Consider the following 26,500-nt stretch of genomic DNA (forward strand, 5'->3'; position numbering starts at 1 on the left):
TCTGTCTAGCATTTCTGTTGTCTGGTTTACAAAAGTTTGAAACCACTTTAGCGTTTGCAAGGATCCAGGCCTTTTCCGTCTCAAATAAAAAATAACTGTTTGTTTGTCTGAGGTGGAGTTCATAAAATGTAGCTATCATTTCTGATGCCAAACTAGGCTCCTATACACCATTTGATTTAGCCTTAAAACAAACAAACAAAACCCCAAAAGGTTCTACTTTTCTCTCCACAAATCCCATCAACAAGAACCAGAACCCCCACCCCACAAAAAATATGACTAGGAAATTCTGCGTTTTGCTTAACATACTGTGTATAGATTTGATGTTGCTCACATGAGCTATAGATAGGTGTTGCTCACATGGCTTCTACTTGTTTTGAATAAGATAGGCAGTGGGTTGTCTGCTCTCTAATGCTAAATGTAGAAAAAGGACAATATTTCTGAAGAACAGTGGAAAGATCACTAGTGCTGAACACTTAGCAGAGCTTCCTCAGGACTCACATTGAGGAGATCCTTAAACAGATGTAAATTATCTCTTTTACCTATGAAATTAGGAAACTGTTACAGAGTCTGGGCTTAAGCACTATTTGAACAGCAGATTGAGTATGACTGATTGCAAACAGATCTAACTTTAATGCTTTTGGAAGCTGAATGACTCTGTGAGACTCACAGCTTGGACAGCTCATCAGGGTCATCTAAAAATTTCATCTGCTAAGATGTTCTGTAAACTGTGAGATGCAGCTATGTTGCAGATGGCTTTGCAAGCACTCAACAGTCAGATTTTGTAGAGGTGTCAACTGCCTTTTAGTCAAATACCTTAGAGAGATTTCATTGCTTTGTGCTACTTCATCCCTGTGAAAATGGCTTAGGCTGGCATTTTCTGGTGGGATTGGTTTTCTGATGACTAACTAGATGAAATTTCAATAGCTCTGCCAGACTATATTGTTAGAAAGGGGTTCAGTACTCCCCTCTACATCGAAAACGCAAAGGAGAGTGTTTCCCATAACTATTCAAATGTAAAATTTTCATTACTAGCTCAACATTGTTTTCTCCTTCCTCCCTCATTTTTTCACAAGGCAGATACTACCTGACAACTGTAGCCATCTTCTGCAGGGGTTCATCTTTTCCAGTCAACTTTGATTGCTGACAGTGTGATCTCCCCTCCTGTCTTCTTTGCTTCCAAATTAAGGCAAAATACACATGCTTATTCTAACCAATCCTATTTATAGCTGTTTGTTCTCAAGCTCTCACCTAGACAATTAATTTACCTGGCCTAAGAGTGTGTATTTATTACTTTGGTCATGAAGCTTCAGAAGGAGCAGCAGTGAGGAAGGTAGTTACCATCTCCTTTCCTGGTCATGCCCAACAAACTGGAGGTTCAAGCATCCCTGATATTAATCACTCCACTCTTGCTAAGCACTTAACACATTTCGTCTTAAATGAAGTTTTAAATATGACTACACAACATGTTCATTGTCTATGCTTGTGAAGAAGGCCTTTGGGTGGATTACAAAATTTAACACAAACATATGGCGATATATTTTATTGCATAAAGAAGAGAATGTTACTAAACCCTTTAACACATTGTTAGCATTTTTAAACTTGGTAAGAAGAAAAAAACCTGTTCATGTCCAGAATAATTATTTTAAATTTGTCCAGTCTCAGTATTTGGCATCCACCAGTAGTTTTCAAGCCTGAATTTAGAAGATAAACAAAACTGTAAATTAAACTTATTCTAAAAAAAAAAACCCAAACATGAAAACCAAACAAACAAAAAAAAAACCCCTGTAAATTATTAGTTGACCTCCAGAAATGGACCTGTAATTTTGATTTAGGCCTATCTAAGTACCTACGTCATAAGTATAAGACACCATGACTTCGCATTCTGTTTTGACAGCATTACAACAGCAAATGACTGAATAAACACACTTTAATAAATAATGGTTTCGGGCACTGTGTTTTCAGGCTGGAATTTGTTAGAGAAAAATAAAAAGTTTCCTCTTGCGTTCCACCTTTATTATCTGTCTTGAGAAGAAGCCTCAGCATTCAGCATCCCAAACTCCTTTCAGCAAAACACTGTTAGAACCTTCTGAACACAAATGTTATAATCTCTGTTATTTTTCCAGTCTCCTGTATAATCATCATACACCATTTCACCCTTGGTTTTTACCAGATTTGCTTTACTGTGACAGAAAATCATCAAATCTGTAATTTTTTTCTATACTATTACTCAGCTGAGCTGTATAATATAGACATTTCCAGTTATCCTGATTAAGAGTACGTTCTGAAAGAATATGGACTAGACCATGGCACAACTTCCCAGTAATCTAAATTGCACACATTTTATTGAAAACATTTTTTTGAAAGCAAATGTTGGGTTTGCTTTGGGGTTTTTTTCTCACAGAGCAGAAATTGATTATTGGTATATCAAGATAGGATCTTAAAGAATGGTCAGTTTAACTTAGTAAATAAAGCTAGATGTTATTCTCAAGTAATTAATGCAGGGCTATGTTTGATTTGAAAGATATATATAATCTTACTTAGGATCAAATCCAGTATTTTAAAAAAACTACTTAAAATTTATGAAATTGGATAAAACCCTTGTTTTCTGATAGAAAGACAGCCTGGCTTAAGAAACAAACACAATTAAAAAGAAATCAGTAACAGGATTATTAAAATGTATTTTTTAGTATTCTACTATCATTTACTTCAAAGATAAACTTCTATGAAAAGAACACAGCAAATCTGATCATGTCCCTAATTGTAAATGCTGATGAGGAGATAATTAGACCAGGAAGAAAAAAGGAAGAGACTGTTTTCTATCCACTTTGCCTGAAAATTTACAAACCCTACAGAAATGAAGAAATAAAACCTGACTCCATTAACAGCTCCAGAAGGCAACCAGACACAGTGAAAACTAGCACATTCTTCGACCTCAAGGAAGGATACTGCTTCAACCAAACAAAACGGATACTACACAGTCAGCATCTGTTTCACATAACTACTTGGCTGCTGAATGTAAGAATACTGAACAGTATGACTTCACCTGTTAGATTTTAAATATCAGCTGTCAATACATTGGTGTACAAAGACAGAGGAAGCTTTTAGTTACCTAAATATAAAAGATCACTTTAAAACCATGTATCAAAAATTAAAACTTTATAAAACTTTGAATAACATGCAACAATGGATAGTGATTGTTAAGAACTTCTCCAAGTCCCCAAGATGAAATACCTGGACAAGACCTCCATACTACAGTAAAGAGAAAACTATACCATAACAAGTGAAGGAAAAAACTAGGAATGAGAACAAAAGCATAGGCTCCTTTTCAAGACCAGAAATTCCAAAATAAAATTTAGCAGTGATTAAATATGTACAATGCTTTCCTTCATTTTCATAGAGCAGGAAGAGTGAAATCATGCATGCTTCAGAAAGCACAGGCTTTACCTTCATCAAATAGGAAAACATCAAAACCCAACTAGTAGATTAAACACTGACCACCAACTTTTGGAAGAAAAATCTTTGGAAGCTTGCCTTAGCTCCCTTACCTAGGCAATGAAAAACTTACAGAATTGGCATTTTTATGCAATAACTCATAGAAAAAAAACCAGGCAAAATAATTTCTAAGGACAGACATGTAAACACCCACAGTTAAAGAAATAAAAAGGTGAGTAAAAACATTCTGACAATCCTTCTGTCTTTAGGAAGAGATGAATAAGTTAAAAAAAAATAAATCCAAAATGAACATTCTGGATTACTTCAGGACATCCTGTCATGAGACATCAAAAAACTCCACTGAGTTAAGGTTTCTCATAACACACATAACTGCATAACAGTTGTATGATCAGACAAGGTTACATAAAAGACATCAACAATGATCTGATATAGAATACTCAAATTTGATTCTCGATGCAAAAACTGCATTTATCTATATGAATTACATATTTCATAGAGATTAGGCAATTTAATGTGTAAACATGCTGTTCTGGTTTGGCTTGCTGGGTTTTTTGGCAACAAGGGAAGGGCCACAGGATCGGCTCTGGTAAGAAGCTGAGAAGCTCCCCCTGCTCCAAACCCAGCCAAGGAGCCAATAGAGGGACAATAGATGTGCCTCTGTGATTAACATACGAAAGAATCAACACAACACCTGAGTAGAAAAGCACTTAGGGGAGAGGAGCTGTGCTGGGGAAGGAGAGCTGCGCTGGTAGTTGGTGAGGAAGAAGAGGAAGAAGGTGCCCAAGCAGAAGTTTCCTTGCAACCCGTGGCCAGATGGCAGCTGTGCCCCTGCACTCAGGGAGGAACGTGGTGGAACATTCCCTGGGGGCACCAGGAACTTGGCCACTGGACTTGGATTTTGTGGCCAGTGGATTTGCTGCCTGTGGACTCTGATCATGCAGCTTTGGAAGACCCCAGCGCCAGGGGAGTTTGTTCCCGAAGCAGCCCCTGACTCTGTGGGAAGCCCAGGCTGGAGCAGCTCCGGACCTCGTGGGAAGGACTCATGAAGGAGAGGTTCGTGGAGGACTCTCTGCCATGGGAGGGACCCCATGGGGAACCAGGGCAGGACTGTAAGGAATCCTTCTTCCTGAGGAGGAAGGAGCAGCAGGAACCAGCAGCCTGTGAACTGACTCTAAACCCCATCCCCTGTCCCCCTGTGCCGCTGGGGGGAAGGAGGGAGAGAAACTGGGAACAAAGTGATTTGAGCCCGGGAAGAAGGGAGGGGTAACACATGCATGCCCTGCTCTGTGTGTTGTGTGTTTCCTGTGTGTGTTTGATTAGTGTGCCATTAAATTATTATTTTTTTTCCCCAATTTGAGTCTGTTTTGCCTGGGACCTTAATCATTGAAGAACCCTCCTTGTCCTTTGTCTCAACCCATGAGCTTTGTCCTCCTCATCCCAATGCGTGTGTGTGTATGAGGAGTTGAGCAAGCAGCCATGGGGCTGTTTTCTTTGTTGCCCTGTTGGGCCCAAACCACATTTTTGGTAAGCCAGGCAGGAAAGAGAGACAAAGAGCCACGACACATGCTCAAACAAAAATATATATGTTTAAATCATTGGACCAACAGTAGTAAAGAGGAAATGCTATCCTTTTAATATGTGCTTATCTCAGAGCTTTCTTAAAACAGTTTCAGATAAAGCAACCATCATGAAACTTGATCTCTTGAGACTTACTTGAAGAACCAAGTTAACTGCTACCCCAGAGAATCTGAGAGAGGTTTCAACCTTGCTAAAAATCTAATTAACACCCTCAAGATTCATTCCACTCCACTATGTTTACATGGATAGGAAATTATATACATTATCTACAGAAATTCTAGAATATAAAGAAGATCTATGTGGATTTTTTAAATTAGAAGAACACTACATGAAATTAGATTCCATAGGAACTCTCATTAGGAGAGTGTATTATTCCTTTTAACAGAGCTACCTCTTGATCTCTTGAGACTCAGGGTCAGAACTGGGCAGCCAAACAGCTTACCTGTACACAGACAATTAAAAAAGCCCAACCACATAGCAACCATCTCTCCAAAACTTAAAAAAATCCAAGAAAATAATAGGCATCAGAGAATATGATTCACTGGAAGCTGGCTGCCTTTACAACACTTTCAGCAGTGCAGCTACTATACTGGTTTTGCCAGATGTTCACCTAGCTACCAGAGGCAGTGCTCGTAAGTAAAAGCTTATACATACAATAAACACAGGTGACACGCTTCTTTGAGCTACCACGTGAGCTGTACTACAATTAGAGTCCACTTTGTATTTCTGTGTAACTTAACCACTGCAATCCAAGGAGATACACAACACTTTTCCACATTTCTCTGCTCGCTTTTTTTGTTCTTTGTAGTGAATGTGCGTACAATTTTTCTCAACTTTCTCTGCTGTGCTGAAACACAGATTTTAGTCCAGCCATACTGAGTTCTCATTCCTAAGTTAGAAACAGCTAACAGTTTGGTATGATGAAATTTAGTTTTTATAATAAAATGAATAAATATTATACCTCCAAGTTCTTTTACATTCAAGATGGCATTCTGGAATGGCACCGCTTTTATACTAAAACCTAAAAACACAAATAAAGAGTATTAGTATGTTGTTTTGTTGAAGAGGCAATTTGAAATCATTTGCACACATAAAGACTTTTTTATCAAGAACCTGTACTTTGCATTTGAAATTTTGCTTTAATATGACATTTAAAAATACTAGTTATGGAAGGGGGGAGAAGTGAAGAATAAATCAGTATAAGTGATATGTTTTGCAATGAAACTATTAAATAGCCTGCATACTTAAAATTCAGCACAAAACTTCAAGCCAGACCATCTACCATTTGGTAAGGAGTTAGTACAGAATATACCTTTATAAAACAAGCTTTCAATGCATCTGTACCTAAAGTTTCGATTTCAAACTACCAGTAACATGAAGTGATCTTTGTGTAATTTTTAGGAGATGTAGAAGACAACATGCAATTCAGATCAGTATTTACTTACATTTTAACTCCACAGGTTTTGATTCCACCTACAGTATTAATCATGTCTGTAAACATTACTACAGAAAGATCCTTTTACAGACCTTAAGTGGCTAGAAGCACATTAGAAGCATCTATGAATTCACCATTAGCCTGATACATGCTTAAAACTAAAAAAACTTTCTTAAGTGTTATGCTTTTCCTTAATTGAAAATTCAGACAGCCAAAAGAAATGGAATATACTATATTCTGCATGTTTAGTGCATAATACATGGAAGTATATATAATACTTTATACAGGAAAAATTACATCTGAAATCCAGACATTAAATTTATTTCCATGTAGCAGAAGTAGTTTCAAAAGCACTACATATCTGTGAACCGAGCAAAGAAATTTTTTAAAAACTGTTTCACTCCAAGTTTATTAGCTATCATTTAACAGAAACATGACATTTTTTCTCCCAAATCAGACAAATTGGATATTCCAGTACTTCAACCATGGTTAGTACTAAATGCAGTAAAGTGCAAGAAAATCTGAAGGGAATAATTATGAAATATTTTTGTTTTGTCATCTTAAAACAAATCCTAAACTCTTCCTAGAAACGAAAAAAAAAATAATTTGGAGTGGTATTGCTGAGAAAAGCAAAAATACTGGTTATAGTTTGAAAACTGAGTGAAGAAGTTGTCACGATTCTCAACAATATTTTCTCATACAGCACAGATATAGTACATATGCGTAGATGTATTTAAAGCAGAATACCTTGTTTATTTATTTATTTATTTGTTTGTTTATTTATTTTTGCTCCGGTGCTGCCTGTTTTTTTCCAGTCTGTTTTCATTCCTCAAGTTGCCTAAATAAATAATGGTATTTTGTTGCAACTATCTAAAAACATGCAAGAAACTTGATTTCAGAATTAATTGTATTTTCATTGTTTCCTTCGATAGATCTACATTATGTAAATTGCTGTTACTATTTCCTTCAGGTTCTAAAGTGTTAAACTATTAATTTGCTCTAATTCCAGGTGAAGTCTAAAGATAAAGCTCAGGAGAGGGGTAAAAAAAGTGGGTGGGGGGAAAAGGCTGAATTATACTGTTATTTCCTTCCAACTTCTTGAGCTAGGTAGGCATTGGCACCTCCTCCACAAAGTGAAGTGTCAGTAACATTCAGTTACATCCCATAAAGACAATGGCTCAATTATTCATCACAGAAAATACCCAGTATTTTCTTATACCTGATTTACTTTGTTTACTTACAGTTGTAATAAGTAATGTTATGTTCCTGTAATTTAAACAAAGATGCACTGAAAAGCAGTCAGGGTTGCTAAGGAACAATCATAAAATCCAAACCCATGAACCACAGCCACAATATAAAACCAGGTAACTATAAACAAAAGTTACTCGCACAACACTTAGTATCTGTTCCCTCACCAAATCAACCTTAGTAAATTGCTGTGGCTACAGAACCAGATTTCTTCCATCTCTTATGACCTAATCTGTCCTCTTTCTGAACTCTGCAGACAGGTATTCCCTTTTCTCACTTCACATGTTTGGTTTTTAATTTTCTGGCACTGTTTTCTGTTTCTTTGGTTTGTTTTGTTTTTAAATCAAAATACCTTTTTCAGTATTAGGCATTCTGGTTCATCTATATCAGTATGCATATTCAATTTTTTGTACTTGGGATACCTAAAAGGTATGTTGTATGCGGTTGTTATGTCTGTTTTTATGTATCTTCTCAATGCCACTCAAACTTTTGTAAATCGATTCTCTGATCCCAAGCTGTCCTTTCTACTTTAACAAGTCTTTTAGTTGATCTAAAGATAAAGGATTATCACCAGAAATAAACAGCTCAGGGAAACTCTAGATCACAGAATCATAGATGGTTTGGGTTGGAAGGGATAGTAAAGATCACGGGGCCTCCAAACTTCCCTGGGCTTCTCTGGGATTCCCCCTTCCTAAAGTGTTCAAGGTCAGGATGTGTCTGGATAGCACTTGAAGCAACCAGGTCTACCTTAAGGTGTCCCTGAACATGGCAAGGGGGTTGAAACTGGATGATCTTTAAGATCCCTTCCAACCCTAACCATTCTGAGATTCTATGAATTCTATTACATTTATTAATTTTGTTGCTAGCATATATCACAAAGCAGTCCTGACCAAGTATGAGAATAAATAAATCCCAAGTTAAGTTTTGGAGCATAACTGTCTTGTTCTTTTTTAATAGCACATTTGCCACTTTTCTGTCCATATAACAAAAATGCTTCAAAACCAGAAATGAAAGCAGAAGAAGTAACATTTTAACATGTTACTATGTTAACATGTAACTGTTTACATACACTACAACACTACTGTATGTTTCCAATGGTTCTACTGCATTACACCACAATGACTTTCAACACATCCCAAATTGTATGTTTTCTTTGATACTCCCCAGCATATGACCAAACACTGTAGAGTAAGTAGTAGTACCTTCAAAGCAAACCATTATGTACTTTCAGAAGCAAGATAACTAAGCTGAATTCTCTACTACTTTTGTTATGTATTTAAAATATTACTTTGGGGCAACATTACAGCACACAATGGAATAAAGGCAGCATCCTACCTGTGGTAGACACTATATTCTCTGGGCTTTCACTGCAAAGCTGTGATAGAAGACTTGTCTTGCCAGAACCAGAGAGGCCTATGCAAACCAAGTCATATTCAGGTCGTGGTGGTGGCGGTCCCTTGCAGCAAAGTGCCCTAAAACACTGCCAGGACAGGGAAAAACAAACAACAGAAAACCAAAAAGAAGTTACTTTTCTTTTTTCTTTTTTTTTTTTTTTTTTTTTTTAGCAGATGTGTATCGATTGAGGTGCAAAAATCAACTTGAGAAACATAAAGACATTGAAGAGGAACAAATCATTATTCCAGCATACTTTTTAGACAAAATCAACAATTAATACACTGAGACCACATCAACTAAAATCTAGAACAGCTTTATAAGAAAACATAAATAAACCTGTTAACTTTTCACCTAAACTTTATGCATTTGGATTTAGGAAAGTGACATCCATTTCCTGAATAGCATGAACAGTATATATACGGCAACATAGGCACATGCCCTACTCAACTTTGTGTTTGGATATACATGAGTCTGCCTACTGTGTGAATTCATGCAATACCTGGTATGAACATTGGAGCAGCTTGTAAGTATCTGCTGCTCAGGCTCTACCTGTTGTCACAAGAAACAATTAGAGTACTTTGATACATTTATGTCCTTCCTGGACTTGGTTTGTTGTGTGTTACCGTAGAATATCAGTCGTTAATAATAAATCAATTTTGTTGGACATAGCTCTAATCATGAATACGTAAATCTCTCACTTTCCTTGGAGAAGTATAACTTAATCAAAACCTAAAGTATAAAATTCTCTTATAGAAAGCCTTTATTACTTTGAAGTTCTTCTCTTAAACAGCATTACCCGATTAGGCCAAGCTCATCCAAAAGGTCCTTTAACTCAGGTTGATTAGATCTTTCTTTATATGTAATATAGATAATATGAAAAAATCTAAAAAATTACCATTCTGGGAAAGCTAGCAAGTTTACATTTGAGGTATATGTTAATATCCCAGATAGACCTCCAACACCTCCATGTATAAAATAACTTCTTCCCCAATATGTGCCACCTTCATATCAGAGGAATACATCCTGCTATTACAAGGAAGGGAAAACATGGTTTGTGCAATCACTCTTCTGTCACACATAGTCTCAGTTCTCTTTTTCCATCTTAACCACAAGCCAACCACCCCAGTGGGTGAAGAAATCCAGTCTTTACAACCTTAACCTAATTTGTCTAGGCGACTGCCCAGGACCTCTCATTGAGGACTCCTGGAGGAACAGAAACTGAACAGATGTCAGTAAGGCACTGTTGCAAATAGTGGGGTCCGGTTCTGTGCACAACTCATCCAAAGTCGCCTTTATAAAAAGACAGCTCACTGAATGGAGAACTTTAATTGGACTCTTTCTGTAAAGATGGGAAGTTATTATACATGGTGCCAAAACAGCTAAAGATATTCAAAGAATATTACAAAATTCAATCAACACCTTTTAGAAATGTGAAAGGAAATATTTTAGGAGTAAAGGCATTTACTGTAGTAGCTTGCTGAACAAAGGCAACATATTTTAAAAATAAAGCTCTGCCTCTATGAAACTCTGACTCAGAAAGTATTTTTTTCATTAAGGTTTGCCCTTATATGTGTGTCTGTAGCTAAACTGAGTAAACATGCCTTCTAGCTTTACTCGCTGACGTCAGTTTATACTTATTTCACAGATTCTACAAAGCAACAGTAAATATTCTACTCTGGTACTTAAGTGAGAAAGGCCAACTGAGTCCATTGCACAACATGCACTCCTTCAAACAGAATTTCCACTTAATGGATATCAGGCTGAAGGCCACATAAAATTCTTCGAAGCTTGCCAGAGGTCCCGAGGCTGTGTGTCAGACCCTTTGCAGCCAGTCTTCAAAAAGTATTCAATTTGTCCCTGTCAGCACAGCATCTTTGTAACAAGTTCTTGATGTCATATTGAAAAACATAAAGTAGTATATCAGCCAAGGAAAATCTGTGCTTCTCTCTGTCCAGACCTTATGCTTGTGCATCCAGACACGACTCTTGCAGCCCTGACAATGTTCGATAACCTGCAGTTCTGTCAAAGGTAGATTTGCTTTTCACAGAACACTTATGAAGACTCTGTGGGCTCTGCAGGCTTGTTTTCTAAGTTCAAAATCTCTTTAGTGCAGATTCCTTGAGTCTAACTTAGTCTGGAGAACTTTCACGTGCAATTAATTAAACATGCAGGTAAACATATAGCCAGAAATCCATGTCATATTGCACATCCAAGGCAGCAAACATAGACATGTCACCCACTCATCCTTCACCAATAATCACAGGTATGTGCTCATAGCTGACACCAAATCCCAGAAAACAGGGGAATGGTTCCCTCCAGACCACTCTCATATTTAATACTATATTTATACTATGTAATACTCATATTTAATGAATATTGAATATACTTATTTAATAATACTATTTAATACTGATAATTCATACTATTCCCCTATATTTGTTATGTTCATGAGTCTGTCCTTCTGCAAGGCTAATTTCCTATTTCCTTTAGTGTATATTTTGGTTGGTTGGAGTGAAAACAGACTTTAAATATTCTAGCTTAAAAAAAAAGAAAAAAAAAAAAAAAAGCTGCTGAAATTCAAACTACTGTGTATAGCACTTACCGCAGGCTGACATAAGAATTTTACATTTTAGGGGACATTTGTAACAATGTATTCAAATTTTATAAAGTTGTTTAGTGATACTTACTCAAGCTCCATGAACATCTCTTCCATTGCAAATATCACTACAAACAGTTCAATCACTGCCTTCCTGTTCTCTCAGCAGCTTAAAGTTACTTGGCCCCTAACAAAGTCAGGGCTACTTAAGCACCCATTATGGAGACTAAAAGTCTATTGTCACAACTTTGGCAGCTACATTTAGTAGCTGCACAAGAACTGTAGAGACTAGAAAACTCAGAGGTCACTGACCATGCAAATAAAATTACATCCTGTATTCTGCTTTTGATTATGGGCAGGAAATGACTCCTGAAATATTTTATAAAGCATGAAGTAGAGCTACACTATTATTTAAGATGTTGTCACGTATTACAGAGCAGTATGAAATACATGGAATTGCAAAAAATGTGCATTAGTAACTACAGAAGCCATTCCTGGAATTACAAAATACAAATTTTTCAAAAACCTTGAGAAAGTGGTTCAGCTGACAAACAGCACTCAGCCCTTTCCAAAACCAGCACTTTCCACCTCATTTGGACAATCCAAAGGGCGTAAGAGAAATGTGAATTAACAGCCTGACTGGTCTTGAAACACTTGTCTGATATAAACATGGAGGTCTCTTTCATTTCCAAACCTAATTTGCTCAATGAATGAATATCCAATAAAAGCCTGCCTTTTTGGGTTTATAAAACAAATTCCAAACCTCTAAATGAGGCCACTTGGACAGAGTGCTAGAGCAGACAGAAAAAAACCCTACTTGACTACTGCATCTATGGGGTCAAGCAGAGCTAGCTGGCATAGTCATGGAAATATTTTTTGAGGTACAGTAATGTATTTCAACCCTACTGCTGGCAATAAAAAAAGGAAGATTATCTGGAGCCCTTTCATCCTATCAGGGTAAGACCTTACATTAAAGGAAGAGAGAGACATGTCCTGTAAAGTGTCAGTCTTCATCATTTTTTAGAACATCACACTCAAAACTCCTTATAGCCATTGGATGGGGAGAAGAAGCAGGAAAAGACAGGCAGGCAGGGAGAGTCAGGAGTTAATTTATTTGGTTTGGGGTTTTTTGTTTGTTTGGTTGCTTTTAAATGAACAAGCAGATTTAAAAGTATTGAAAATAAAACAACACAGTATCTTGAAAAAATGTATACATTTAGTGATTTTTGGAAAAAAGGATGTATTTGTCCAGGAAACTTGGAGGAACTAGGTGCTGCACTCTGCAGAAAACTGCAATATTAAGCAGCACTGTTACTTTAATTCTACTGGCCTGTGTGCATGCATGCATGCTGCATGTGCATGTACAGTCATTCACAAGAGCTAAGGGGAAAAGTTAGCCAGTCTTGCTACTCTTCATTAGGGATTTCTATCCAAATCAGATTATTCCAGTTGTAGATGGATCAGTATGTGAGCTGACAATCCTAGACAGTGTCCCTTTAAAGTCCTACAGAGATTTCTTCCAAGAAAAGCACTAAATATTGTGTCTATACCAGGGGTGGCCAAACAGCTGGAATATATATGATGCTCAGCGATCACAGATTGAAGCTCAGGGAAGCAAACATCCCTGAATTACTTCTTTCCCCAATACATTACACTGCCTCCAGCCATTGAGTGTGTCACAGAATCACAGAATCTTAGAGGTGGAAGGGACCTCAAAAGATCATCTAGTCCAACCCCCCTGCCAGAGCAGGATCACCTAGAGCACATCACATAGGAACGTGTCCAGGTGGGTTTTGAATGTCTCCAGTGAAGGAGACTCCACAGCCTCTCTGGGCAGCCTGTTCCAATGCTCTGTCACTCTGACAGTAAAGAAGTTTTTTCTGATGTTTACGTGGAACCTCCTATGTTCCAGTTTGCACCCACTGCCCCTTGTCCTATCACTAGACATCACTGAAAAAAGCCTGGCTCCATCCTCCAGACACTGAACATATTTGTAAACACTGATGAAGTTGCCCCTCAGTCTCCTCTCCATCCCAGGACAAAGCAATCCTCATATTTAAACTGGCTAATCCTCAAGAGTGCGTGGTCAGACCACTGGTTGAACCCCAAAGCACTCTTCCTCTACATGCACCTATATCTCTTCAGTTTTATGCCAGCCTATGCTGCAGGCAGACAAACAAGAACATGGCATCCAAGACAGGAAAACAGGAGAGAGAAAAACAATTTCTTAATGAAGAGAGGCAGTTTTACAGAACAGAGTCCTTATGTCTACCTTAGAGAAATGTTACAGGACACTAAAATAGCAACATACTGTTTGAAGCAGGAATCTCAAATTCTCCTTTCAGACCACTAAGAATAGAAATACATTTGGGTTCATTGGTTGAAATCATTCACCAACCCCTGTCAAAAACTTCATGGTACTTCAGAGGAGCCATGCTTCTGGAGTCTCTAAAGGAGCAATCACTTCTCAAATGACTTTCAATATCCTTATCTAGTCAACAGCTCAACGAAGACATAAGACATAGACTTAAGTATCAAAACCAAACAAATGACACAGTCCTATTAATTTTTTTTATGTATTTGACAACTCTAGTACCAGTGGAGAAGGCCTGGATGAAACTGGATCAAGAAGAAAGAAGTGGCTGACTTCTGACAAGCCAGATATGACACTGCTGTTAAGAGCATTTCACTTCAAAATACTCCATGGTCATGGAGCAGTCTTCAAGTGACAATATAATCACAGTGGGATGCATCCTATCCAAAATCCAGAACAACTTTTAGATTTCTGAAAAAAATCAAGTCTTTGCTATTTCAAGGTTTCAATTCAGGTTTTGATGGCCAAGCTGCTGGCTGCCATATTGATGAAGGACAGTATCTTTGTCTGTACAGCAACTGGGCAGAAAGCAGTACTTTATGTCCTGATAATTTGCTTTATTTGTGAGCAGAGGGACTGCTCTGGGGAGAAGGCATGACCCAGAGTTAAGGGCTTTAGCAACCACAAGCATTCAATAAATGTAGTCACAAACATACATTTCCTGGAAGAAGCTGTAAGGAAACAAGTCCTTTCCCCCTACTAGCAGCCAAAACAAATCACAAAACCTCATGTCCAAAATGGAAAATGAGCCTCTCTGACCATAATCTCTTGCAAAGTAAATATAAATTAAAGAAGAGCAAAACCAAGTTATTACCCTTCTCTTGACTCACACTGTTTGAAGTCAACATGTAGAAAAATAGTAACACGTCCTGGGGTACTCAGATATTCGGTGCAGTGCTATGATTTAAAATCCTACATAAGATAAAAAAGTACATGGCTATGATAAGCCAATGCTGATTCAGCAAAATAGTTAAACATATGCACAGGTACAACTGTAAACAGAAGAAAATCACTGACTACACTGCACTGTGAAAACAAGCTCCAGGGAGTTGTCCAACAATTCTAGGCTTCATCAAGTGTAGACTTACTGCTCAAGTTGTTTTGTTGGACAGTTTGCTTTCCATTTGTTTTGCTGTACAAAAGTAACTAATCTTTTTCAACCTACTGGTCCATTCACATTTAACAGCAAGAGACAAAGGCAACAAAAAGAATGCCTTTGAAGTTTGTTTCACAAACTAAGAAAACACAACCATAGAAAAAAGCCCAAAGAAACATTGAAAATACCAGCAAAAAAGGCAGTGGCAGCACAATCAAAATGTGCAGAAGGTACCTCCTGTCACTTCAAATTTCTAACAAGGATGAAAGATACATAGGATTTTATTTTATTTTTTTAATATTCACACCCCACCCCAAAACAAACAAACAAACAAACAAAACTTTAGAGCACTCAGGCCATTACTTAGCCGAAATTTCTTAGCCAAATCATAAAGAGCTTCTCCATGATTCATGTGTGTTACAAGGCAGGTTACAGAACAATTTTCTTTTCTTCAGCATAGTATGAATAATCACTTGTGTTGTAGAAGCTGATGTGGGATCACAAAACCAGAAAGAAGCATATTAGACCACTTTGTGTTCCTTGTTTTTTTTAAATTAAAGTTGACTACATCACCTAAATGCAACTGCACCTTTCTTTCTTTCTTCTCCCCAAAAATTATTTGGTACACAAGATCCTGAACATCCATATTTGATCTACAGCGCACACATAGTATTACTTCTATAATAACACAAAGAAAGAGGATTTACAGATGCAGTACAGTGATATATTCAAACCTCATGGCCAAATGGGTTAAAAAACCTCAAGGAAACAAAAGTAGAGAAATACTACAGGTGTAAACATAAATCCAGATGTATACTAGCCAAGGAAGGTAATGAAGACTTGCATACCATACATGAAAAGAAACAAAAGAAAAAAAGCTACTGCTGCTGTCCTACTCTGAAATTGCTAGGGAAATTCAAAGTATAGTAGGACAGCAAAACCCAAAACCCATCACCATGTCTAGTGAGATTTCTGCAAGTTACAATAGGGCTCGTGTAGCAAAAAGGATCTCAAAATTTCAGTTAAAATAAACACAAATTCATTTGAAACATAGTTGGAAAAAGCACAAGGAAGAAGAGAAGTGTGCATTCAGGCACTGATGGCCAGAAGATCTCAAAGGGAATTCAGGTGATACCAGTTAATACATCCCTGAGAAAAGCTACAAGATCTGAATTCTTCCACCCACTGGATCAGTAACATTGCAGAAACAGACAAAACACAGAAAATTTTTTTCAACAACTGCAACAGCTCGCAGTTTCAGAGTTCTTGGGCATCACAACTGTAACTAGAAGAAAACAGCTCCTGGGCTGTGCACATGTCTCCAAGTATCAAAAAGAAATCTAGAGAAAATCCAGTACATTTTGAGGGAAAAATAAATACTTAATGTTTACTTAAGGCAACATTCCTCTGAGATTAAGCCCCAGGATATGTCTTGTTCTTTCTTATGAAAGATTTCAAAAGTAACATTTACCAGCAAATATGAGAGAAAAGACAAGAAATCTCTAAGGACAGCAAACCAGACTATTTTCGATAAAGTCCGGTCTTACGGAACATGTTCATAGCTGAGGTAGAATATTAAGTATAGACTGTGAGGTGTGAGTCAAAGAAAGAAAACCTGTATAAAAAAATACCCAAAACAGGACAGAAGGACCCACTGAAAAAGGAAAAACTTAGAAGTACTTTTAAATTATTTTGCAATGTGTCCTTGTGGCCAAGAGAGCCAATAGCATATATTAGGAAGTGTGTCCAGCAGGTCAAGGGAGGTTCTCCTCTTCCTCTACTCTGCCCTCATAAGACCACATCTGGAGTATTGTGTCCTATTCTGGCCTCCCCAGTTCAAGAGGGACACGGGTATGCTTGAAAGAGTCCAATGGAGGGCTATGAGTATGATTAAGGGAATGGAACATCTGTCATACGTGGAAAGGCTGAAAGACCTGGGCCTGTTTAGTCTTGAGAAGACTAAGAGAGGACCCTATTAATGTTTACAAATATATGAAGGGTGGATGTCAAGAATGGGCCAGTCTCTTTTCAGTGGTGCCCTGTGATAGGATGAGGGGAAACAGCAGGAAGTTACAACAGAGGAAGTTCCACCTCAACATGAGGAAAAACTTCTTTACTGTGAGGGTAATGGAGCACTGGAACAGGCTGCCCAGGGAGGCTATGGAGTCTCCTTCTCTGGAGACTTTCAAGGCCTGTCTGGACACATTCCAGCATGATCTACTGCTGCAGTAGGGGCATTTGACTTAATGATCTTCAGAGGTCCTTTCCAACCCCTATAATTCTATGATTCTATGAAAATATCGTAAAGCAAAACTAAACAAAATTTCAATAGCGTGGTGGTACAATAAATATAAAAGTACTGTTTCAACTGTCACTTTTAAACCCACTTGCTCAGGGGTTCCAGCTAATAATTCTCTCTTTGCCCATACAGTACAAGAAGCATACTATCGCAAGTTTTGGCATTACTGAACCAAGAAGTTAGTGAACCAATGAAAATTTCATTGTTCTATAGCTATTCAGAGACAAGGGAAAGACAATACCAATAGAGACTGATGCAAAAAAAAAAAAAAAAAAAAAAAAGTTTCCAAAATGGAAACAGTCTATACAGTTAATTTTTAAATATTTGGGTGAAAAGCATTATCGTGAACACACAGTCTAACAAGAAGTAAAGGAAGAATTCAGATAAAAGGCAGGGGTGCATAAGAATAGCTGTAGTTTGCAGGCAGCACAAGTCATCTGGTCACAGCATTCTTCTGCTTGGAACACTGAAGACTAGACTGCCTTCCAACACTAGAAAATGGCGTAAGAATTACACCAGCATTGACAGAGATGCAAATGGGGGATCTGCTGTGTGTGTTCTACTACCAGTTCATGGTGTTATGTATCTCCAGTGCTGAATCTTAAGCATTATATAGTTGCAGGCTATGAGTATCTCTTACTCATTAGGCTCCCTAGGAATGATTTCACTCTTACGTGCCCTTCTCATTTTACTTTCCCAGAATGCTATATTTATAAAAATACAAACCTCTAGGAGGATATCTGTTTAGAACAAAAGACCAAGGGAATATGAAATATGTAGTAACATACACAGGAACCTCTCCTCCATTATGTAGCACAAGAGTTTTACTTGGCTAGCACAGCACATTACTACTGTGGGAGGGAACAGAAGACTGACCCACACAAAAACATGAATCCAAAATATACAATTAGAGGAAGGCATCAGAATCTCAACTACCATTAAAAATTCTTCAAATCATAAGCAATGAGAGCATCTTTGTATGAAAAATAGGTTTTGCCTCAATTAAATGCTTAATGACTTAGGGTTGAGAAACTTCAGCCATTCAAAACATCTCATACTCCAACATATTTTGCACAAAGCATTTTGAATTTCTCTTCTCTACAGTTCCAAGTTTGGCTTTTTTTTTTTTTTTTTTTTTTTCTGGCTATATATCTACACCTACTACTGAGTTTCTCAGCTGTTACCAATCTTGTTGCTGATGAAGACTCTATTGCCTATTTCATTCATATAGCACCATGAGCAAGCATGGATAAAGGACTACACAGCTTTTAAAGTGTCTCAAAGAGAAACAGGTGCTCTGCTTGAACGTTTGGGGAACAACTGAATTTGAGATGTGGATTCTCAGCTGACAGGAAAAAGAACAGATCATAGACAGCAACAGGTCAATTACAAATATGTTTTCATACGTTTGCACTGTTAAAAAAAGTACACCAACAAAAGCAAACACAACTCAACCCAACAACTACACTAGTATATTCAAACAATAATATTTTTTTAAATAAATACTGACCAATACCTGTTTATCTACTTGAGTCAGGCAAGGAAAAAAAAGGTAAAGAATATTCTGTGGATAAATTCTGGACATAAGTATGTCCAGAAGTCAAGCTGCATTTGAAAAACCACAGCTGAATTTTACTTTCTGGGGGGAAATGGGAGCTGGCAAGAAAACGCAGATTATTGTGGCCTTGCTAACAAAACAGCCTGCCATATAGCTATGCCTACTCATGGGTAGGTCAGCATGCCCTCTCTGAGATGCAGACAGGCCAAATGAACAAGTTCCTCTTAGTGAAACTACAACCACTTTTAATCAGTTTTTTTCTGGGGATGATCTTTTAGTCTCAGAGCTGCTGAAAACCTTTTGAGGGAATTCAAATTGTTCTCCTTTGCTTTTGTGCAGCATCCAGTCAGCTCTAGCAAACACACACTTTTAAAGGGAGTAAAAGCTCTCACCCCGAAACCTTTTTGTGCCATCCCTTTCCCAGTGATACTGCTTTCACTGACAGCATGCTGGATGTCTGTTTTTTTCAGACAACTATTACACAATAGCTCCATAAAAATCTCTTAAATTAAAAAAGCAACAGCTTGTTACTTAATAATATACCTTACATTGATGAGACACAATCATAAATCCAAGCAGAAATACACTCAACATGCTATTCAGATAACCAAACAGCTCTGGTGTGCTCAGTTCCTCACTTGCTTTAATGCACAGCTGTGTGAGATTTAAGACTTGCTCTAAGGAAGCTGCAAACACCTCAGTAATAACCGACTTGTTATTTCTTACTGGAAAAAAAAGTTACCATTTATTCTAGATCAGCATAAATCTTGCCAAGCTGGAAAAGTCCTCCTTTTACTGGCTCGAGAGAAAATTTCACTGAGGATCAAGAAGAATTGCCACAGTGATAAAGAGTCTATCAGAAAAACATAAGCAATCTGGAGCAGGTGGCATGATTCATAGTGAGACAATGAATAAAAACATGCTTAAGAAATGGAAGATAAGTCTCTTTTAGAGAGTAAGACACACGATTAGTTGTAAAAGCAGATTACAGGCTTTAACTCAATATTTTAGTTTAAAGTATTTTTTATATTCTACATTCACTTCCCTAAGAACTGACAGATTATTAAAGAACTGGAATAAAGAACTGGAAGCTAGGGGTTTGCAATATAAAGGTATGACAAGAAGTGAAACTTCAGTAACTGCCAATTAGCGACATATCATTAGATCAGTACTCTCAAAGCACCAGGAACATACATGAAGAGATGCGCACAGTTTTTCTCAAGCCGCATATATTTTTCACTGAAGAGGAAGCATTCAAAATTCACAAGTATTTCTCCAAAGCAATTTACAACAATGAAAAGATATGATAAGGCAAAGATACATCATACCATTTACACAATGAAAGAGTGCAACATAGTTTCATTAGGTTATTGGGTAATAAAACTATAAAATGTAAGATTTAAGAAAAAACTAACTGCACAAAAAGTGTCAAATAAAGATCACAGAAACTGAAAGAACACCAGGTATTACTTTCCTCAGTAATAATAATATAGTCCTCCTTATTTGAATAAATTGTAAATAATCGTGTTTCCTAATCCTTACAATAAATTCTTAAGCTCGTGTTATCAGGTTTATTGCTACAAAAGCATACAATCGCAAATTATGCCTTAAAGAGATCAATGCTTAAATGGGAAGAAATGGCAACATATAAAAGCAGAGGAAGAGAGACATTAAAATAAAACCAAGATATGAATAACCCAAGATATGAATACAGGCTGGGGAAGGTCACACTTGAGAGCAGCCCTGTGGAAAAGGACCTGGGGGTACTAGTGGATCAAAAGCTGGACATGAGCCACCAATGTGCAGTTGCGGCCCAGAAGACCAATCACATCCTGGGCTCTATCAAAAGAAGTGTGGCCAGCAGGTGGAGAGAGGTGATTCTGCCCCTCTACTCTGCCCTGGTGAGACCTCACCTAGAATACTGCATCCAGCTCTGGTGCCCCCAGCACAAGAAAGATGTGGACCTGTTGGAATGTGTCCAGACAAGGGACACAAAAGTGATCCGAGGGCTGGAGCACCTCTCTTAAAGGACAGGCTGAGAGAATTGGGGCTGTTCAGTCTGAAGGACAGAAGGCTCTGGGAGGACCTCATAGTGGCCTTCCAGTACCTGAAGAGGCCTACAGGAAAGCTGGGGAGGGTCTTTTTACAGAGGCTTGCAGTGAGAAGACAAAGGGTAATGGTTTTAAGTTGAAAGAAGAGGGATTTAGGTTAGAGATGAGGTGGAAATTCTTTAGTGTAAGGGTGGTGAGACACAGGCTGCCCAGAGCTGTTGTGGCGGCTCCATCCCTGGAAGTGTTCAAGTGCAGGTTGGATGGGGCTCTGAGAAGCCTGTTCCTTGTGGAAGGTGTCCCTGCCCATGCAGGGAGGTTGGAACTTGATGATCTTTAAGGTCCCTTCCAAATACAAAAATTCTATTCTAAAAAAAGTCTTTCAGAACAAATATCTTCATGTACAGCATTCCTTACAATAAGAGATATTAAACTTTTAGTTTCTTAGTGGGCTGCACAAGATCATTATCTGATACCTAGGTGGAATCCTCATAGAATCAGAAGAGTTTGGGTTGGAAGGGGCCTTAAAGAGCACCTATTTCCAACCCCCCCTGCATGGGCAGGGACACCTCCCATTAGATCAGGTTGCTCAAAGCTCCATCCAACCTGGCCTTGAACACTTCCAGAGAGGGGATATCCACCAACTTTCCTGGGCAACATGTTCCAGTGTCTCAACACTCTCACAGTTTATATGAACTATAGAAGAGGTAATAATTTATAGATTGCTATAAAACTTTTTTTATTTACACCAAAGTATACACGAAGACACAAAATATGGCAGAGTGCTTCCATAAGGGCAGTACATTTGCCCACTGACTGAACAGCTCTATCTAGAGAAGCAGAGATGTATAATTTGGGACCCAACTTTCTCCAGCTTAACAGGTCTATCTAACATTACCTTCTTTCTTCCAGGTACTAGATTTTTTTAAAAAACATATTTAAGAATAAATCTGAAACATTACTGGTTGTGACAAAATAGCCATAACACAACATAGTTTATTTGGATTTATATGGAAAATTAACCATAATTTAAAATTTAGTTTTACAGAATAATGTACAAGTAATACAGTGCTCATGCACGTAGATGAACATTCACTTGGCAGCTTTGCAGAGCAGAGACAAGAAGAAGGTGATGGTGTACTGCTATCAATCAAAACACTACCTCTGCATAGCAGCAGGAAGCAAAAACATTGTCCCAAACCGCACACCCCAACATAGTAAGAGCTGGGGCATCAGCTCTACATACAACTTCCTTGGAATTGGCCCAGGTGAGCAGGATGTAGACCAGAATTTCAGGATAGATAGCAAACCATATGAATTTAAAAAGAGGAGATCTTCTAAGACTAGTCACTGCCAGTTCTCAAGCTTTAAAGCAGAAAGATTAGAATTTTAAGTAGTTACTGCAAAATAACATTTTCTCTTTATTTTCATACAGGCAGTTTATAAAGCCTATTGAAATGAAAAAAAATATGCTATTTTCAGTTCTTTGCTAACAGGAAAAATTTCTGGTTCCCAGTCTAAGGTATGAGCCCCTGTGTCTTCTGTAACAGAGGAGCTGAAGCACCTGTAAACTATGTCAAGTCATTATTCTCAACTGAAGAATGTCAAGGAAATCAAACTGAAATATACCAAACAAAATAGAAAAAAGCATAAGCCTAAGCATTCCTTAAGCCTCATCCAGTTACATAGAATGCTGAAGCAGAAATTCTCCTACCACTATTAACTACACTGCTAAAATCCTAAAATTTGTTAACAGCTACTGTTCTACTATTGAATTTTCCAAGTTCCTGACCACAGGAAACTAAAAAACATCAGGTCTTTTAAATAACTAAGTGCTCTCTCCAAACTGAGATGTTTTGATGGAAAATAACAGAATACTCGGGCAGACAGTTCAAGATAAAGCAAAACATATGAAATTCTAGCAAATATATATGCTGTCTCAAGTTCAGAAATCTAAATGCGTCTTCCTAAAAAACAGTGAAAGGACTTCGGTTCTTATGAGGCAAACTGATTTCCAAAAAATTTAGCCAATGGCACGTTAGTTTAAATTGACCAATTAGCAGTGAGTTGGGTTACTTTTTAATTTTATACTTAGAAACATGCCAACATTTTGCTAACTTCACAAAGTTGAGGAGGTCAGCCTCAACACTGAAATTCACCCAGAAGAGCTGAAAAAAAGACCTAAGAATACAAACAATGGAAGGGGGAAAACTATGTTGCTATGAACATATTTCTTCTAGCGAAATACCAGTGAAGTCCAATACTATCCAAACCACAGGGGGGGGGGTTAATTATTTTGTTCAGACTTGGAATTTGGTTTTGTGATTGATTCAACCTGTATTTAGTTCAAAAGAAGAGAGGTCTTCAGCATAGAGAAATGGTCTAAAAAATCACTAGATGCAAAATTTGCTGCTAGTTTTCTTCTTAAAGGCAACAAAAAATATGAGAACATGATTGCAATGTTCACCAAGCACAAGGAAACTAGAGTAATTTAAAATAGTTTTTTATAAGAGGACACAACTGAGCTCAGAAGTCTCATATTTGACTCTTGTCCAGAAACAGGAATCAAAACGAACCATTAAGCTGTAGTCTAAATGTTTGAAGATTTTTCAGCTGGGGACATTATGCAGCCTTAAATGGTAAAAACAGTTAAGCCTTACCCCCATAAAAATCCTAGAAAAAATAATCTTCTACAAATAAGATGAAGATAAAGTTCCAACAGACCATAAATTGATTCGGAAATGTTCACATTAGAAAAAGCACATTGACAGCAATACGCACAGTGTTGAATAGTAGGAAACTAGGTAAATATTTCTGCATTAACTGTACATATGAAGTCCATTGTAAAAGCATTAAAACCTACTTTGATTTCCAGGCACACTGAAGCATTTTAATGACACAAGTATTGTGATTCTTCTTCCTGCTGTCTACTGCTCTGCTCTTCTGCTAAGCCTTACATTCCAGACTAATAGCAACATATTTTCTACTCCAATCAACCATACTATTCAGTGGTATTTCCTAGAAATTTTTTTGTTGTGTGCCAGATAAACACAAAATCAATTCCTTCGGGGACAGCTTGATATACCACAGATTCCAGTTGCAGCAATACTCAAGCAAAAAATAAAGAATTTCCTTAGTGAACCTACCAATACATAATATGGGGTAAAGCAGAGATATTTTAGCAAAATTTAATTGTATCAAGCATGTGGCTTGGACCTCACTCCATAATTTAAGGTTAGGTGGACTCAGAAGGATCAGAAAAGCCATGCTGTATGAAAGATCAGTCACAGTAAAAATACACAGAAAAGGTCTACACAAGCAGCATAATGGTACTGAACTATTCACAATCATGCATGTTTCACTTAGAAAAGAAAAGCAGTTCATGTGTGGAATTTTAGATGAGTGAAGTCCTTTTCTGGTTAAAAACAATTTGGTGTTACCTGACTAGAAAAAAACAGTGACCAAAGTAGTTACCTTGCAGGTGCCACACAGAATCTCACCAAGAGTAAACAAAACATATACTTTCCTTGATGAATTGCTGAACCTCTGTCAACAATTAAACATACCATTAAATCAAACTGCACATAACGAAGAACTATGTGAATCTGCAATAAAACTCCTTTATCAATGTTCACATGCCATTCTGTGCTGCCCACATTTTCAGGAATTAGACCTGCAAGCTTCCCCATTTTTACACATGTAAGAAGAATTTAACATTATTAGACTGTCATAAATGACTTAAGATTTTTGGCAGGCCATCTGCTGTAATAGCTTTGAATTTCCCTTAAGTGCTTATTGTGGATGACTTATTTTAACAAGAATTAACACTACTCAGACTAAATCTGAACTCTTAACTCCTTTGCATCACTAACATGCCAAGCGAAGAAAAGAGTTATATATATAGTATTTGTTGAGGTAAATTAAGATGCATTATGTGTTACATACACTGGACATTCTTTTGATCTTAACTTGAAACTATTAATCCTTCTCCACATGCTTGGTCTATGTATTTTGTATTCTCTGGTCAGCGGAGTAAGAACTCCAGACAATTTTAAAATAAATACTTCACCAGTCACAGTATGGTTAAAAAACAAGCAAGATTGTTAACACTTGCCATTCCACAAATTCCAACTATATTTGAAAAGGCGGATCAGTCCTATTCTGCATTCTGAATTTCTGCAATATTCATTAGATTCAGTGGAAGAACCATCTTAAGTGGAAGACTGATCAGCTTCTAACATTTCCTGGGCTGGCTGCACTCTAGATCTACTTTGTTACTGTAGTATATAGAAGTCTTCACAGAAAGAATCTCAGCCACTAGAGCTATTTCAGTGGCTCCTTAGCTACCTGTTTAAAACAGACTTCATCACTGATATCTTAGGACAGTGAAAACAAAAATCAGACTGCATGGCTTTGTTTTTAAAGAATTTGATGTCATAGTTTTTTGCCATTAGAAATTGCTATTGAAAACAAAAATTGGCAAAGAAAGCATACGTCCTATACTTCCATTCCTCCATTGGCCAAGCAAAGGAGAAAATACTGCTCTAACACTGCAGAATCCTCCTCTTCTAATATAGACATGAGATTAAAAGATTTCAACAAAAATTAATTAGCAAAATCTTGTAATTTCTGTTCCCTTACAGGGGGCAATTTGAGCTTACACTTATCAATCTGTATTTTCCCCTCAAAAACATTGACATAATGATCCTGCAGTTTTCAAACACTTTATACTATTTATCATGTGGCATGAATGTCAGCCATACCCATTTTGTACTCTTGGCTTGGGTGTTCTTCATGTTGTGTGTGAATGGGCTCACAACTTTTCCCCGTCTGAACACACAGGACTTGCAGCAGGGTAGAAAGCTTCACTCAAAAGCTTGAGTACATGATTCATGTACATGGGGCCCATCACAATCAACAGATGAAGAAAAGAACCTACCTACAGTGTAGCCTCAGTCCTTCAGGGGGGTTGCTTGTTTGTTATTTGGGGGGGGGGAATATTTATTTTTTTTTTGTTACAGTTGCCAATTTTAGACATTGGTAGGCCACAGCTTCCAAATCAGACTACTGAAAGGACTGCCCCATCCTGAAAAGCAGAGGAGGGATTTGGTTTGGTTTTTTTATTTGTAGTACTCCTAGATGCTTGCATAGTAACAGTAGCTAAAAACTCTTGCCGTTTTTGGCTACCCAGGAGACTGCACCCTTTCCCCAAGAATGTGGATTTGGGCATAGTTATCCATGTATTCATCACCCCTAGGCTGAGTATCACCAAGCACTACACCCCAAGGATGTGGCATTTCAGCTGCACCAACAGGCAGCCTGCCCTGTGAAGCAGTGTGTGGAGATTGCTCACCTGCACTGGGCTGCCTGCTGGTCTAGTACCAGATCCTTTCCAAGATCTGGTGCTTGATTTCACGCTA

At 37.6% G+C, this 26,500-nt stretch overlaps 1 protein-coding gene across 1 annotated transcript in view; it reads right to left on the reverse strand.

The window, feature by feature from the left end:
- The window catches only part of ARL15 (ADP-ribosylation factor-like 15), a 211,901-nt gene that overhangs the window by 133,750 nt on the left and 51,651 nt on the right, over window positions 1-26,500 (reverse strand). Inside the window, exons 2-3 of the mRNA XM_010005336.1 lie at window positions 9,050-9,194; window positions 5,993-6,052 (exon numbers count right to left, since the gene is read on the reverse strand). Of these exons, the coding sequence (XP_010003638.1) occupies window positions 5,993-6,052; window positions 9,050-9,194 (205 nt within the window). The remainder of the gene's footprint in view (window positions 1-5,992; window positions 6,053-9,049; window positions 9,195-26,500) is intronic.

This window comes from Chaetura pelagica, unplaced genomic scaffold, assembly GCF_000747805.2.
Source record: "Chaetura pelagica isolate M959 unplaced genomic scaffold, ChaPel_1.0 scaffold37, whole genome shotgun sequence".
Lineage (NCBI taxonomy): Eukaryota > Metazoa > Chordata > Aves > Apodiformes > Apodidae > Chaetura > Chaetura pelagica.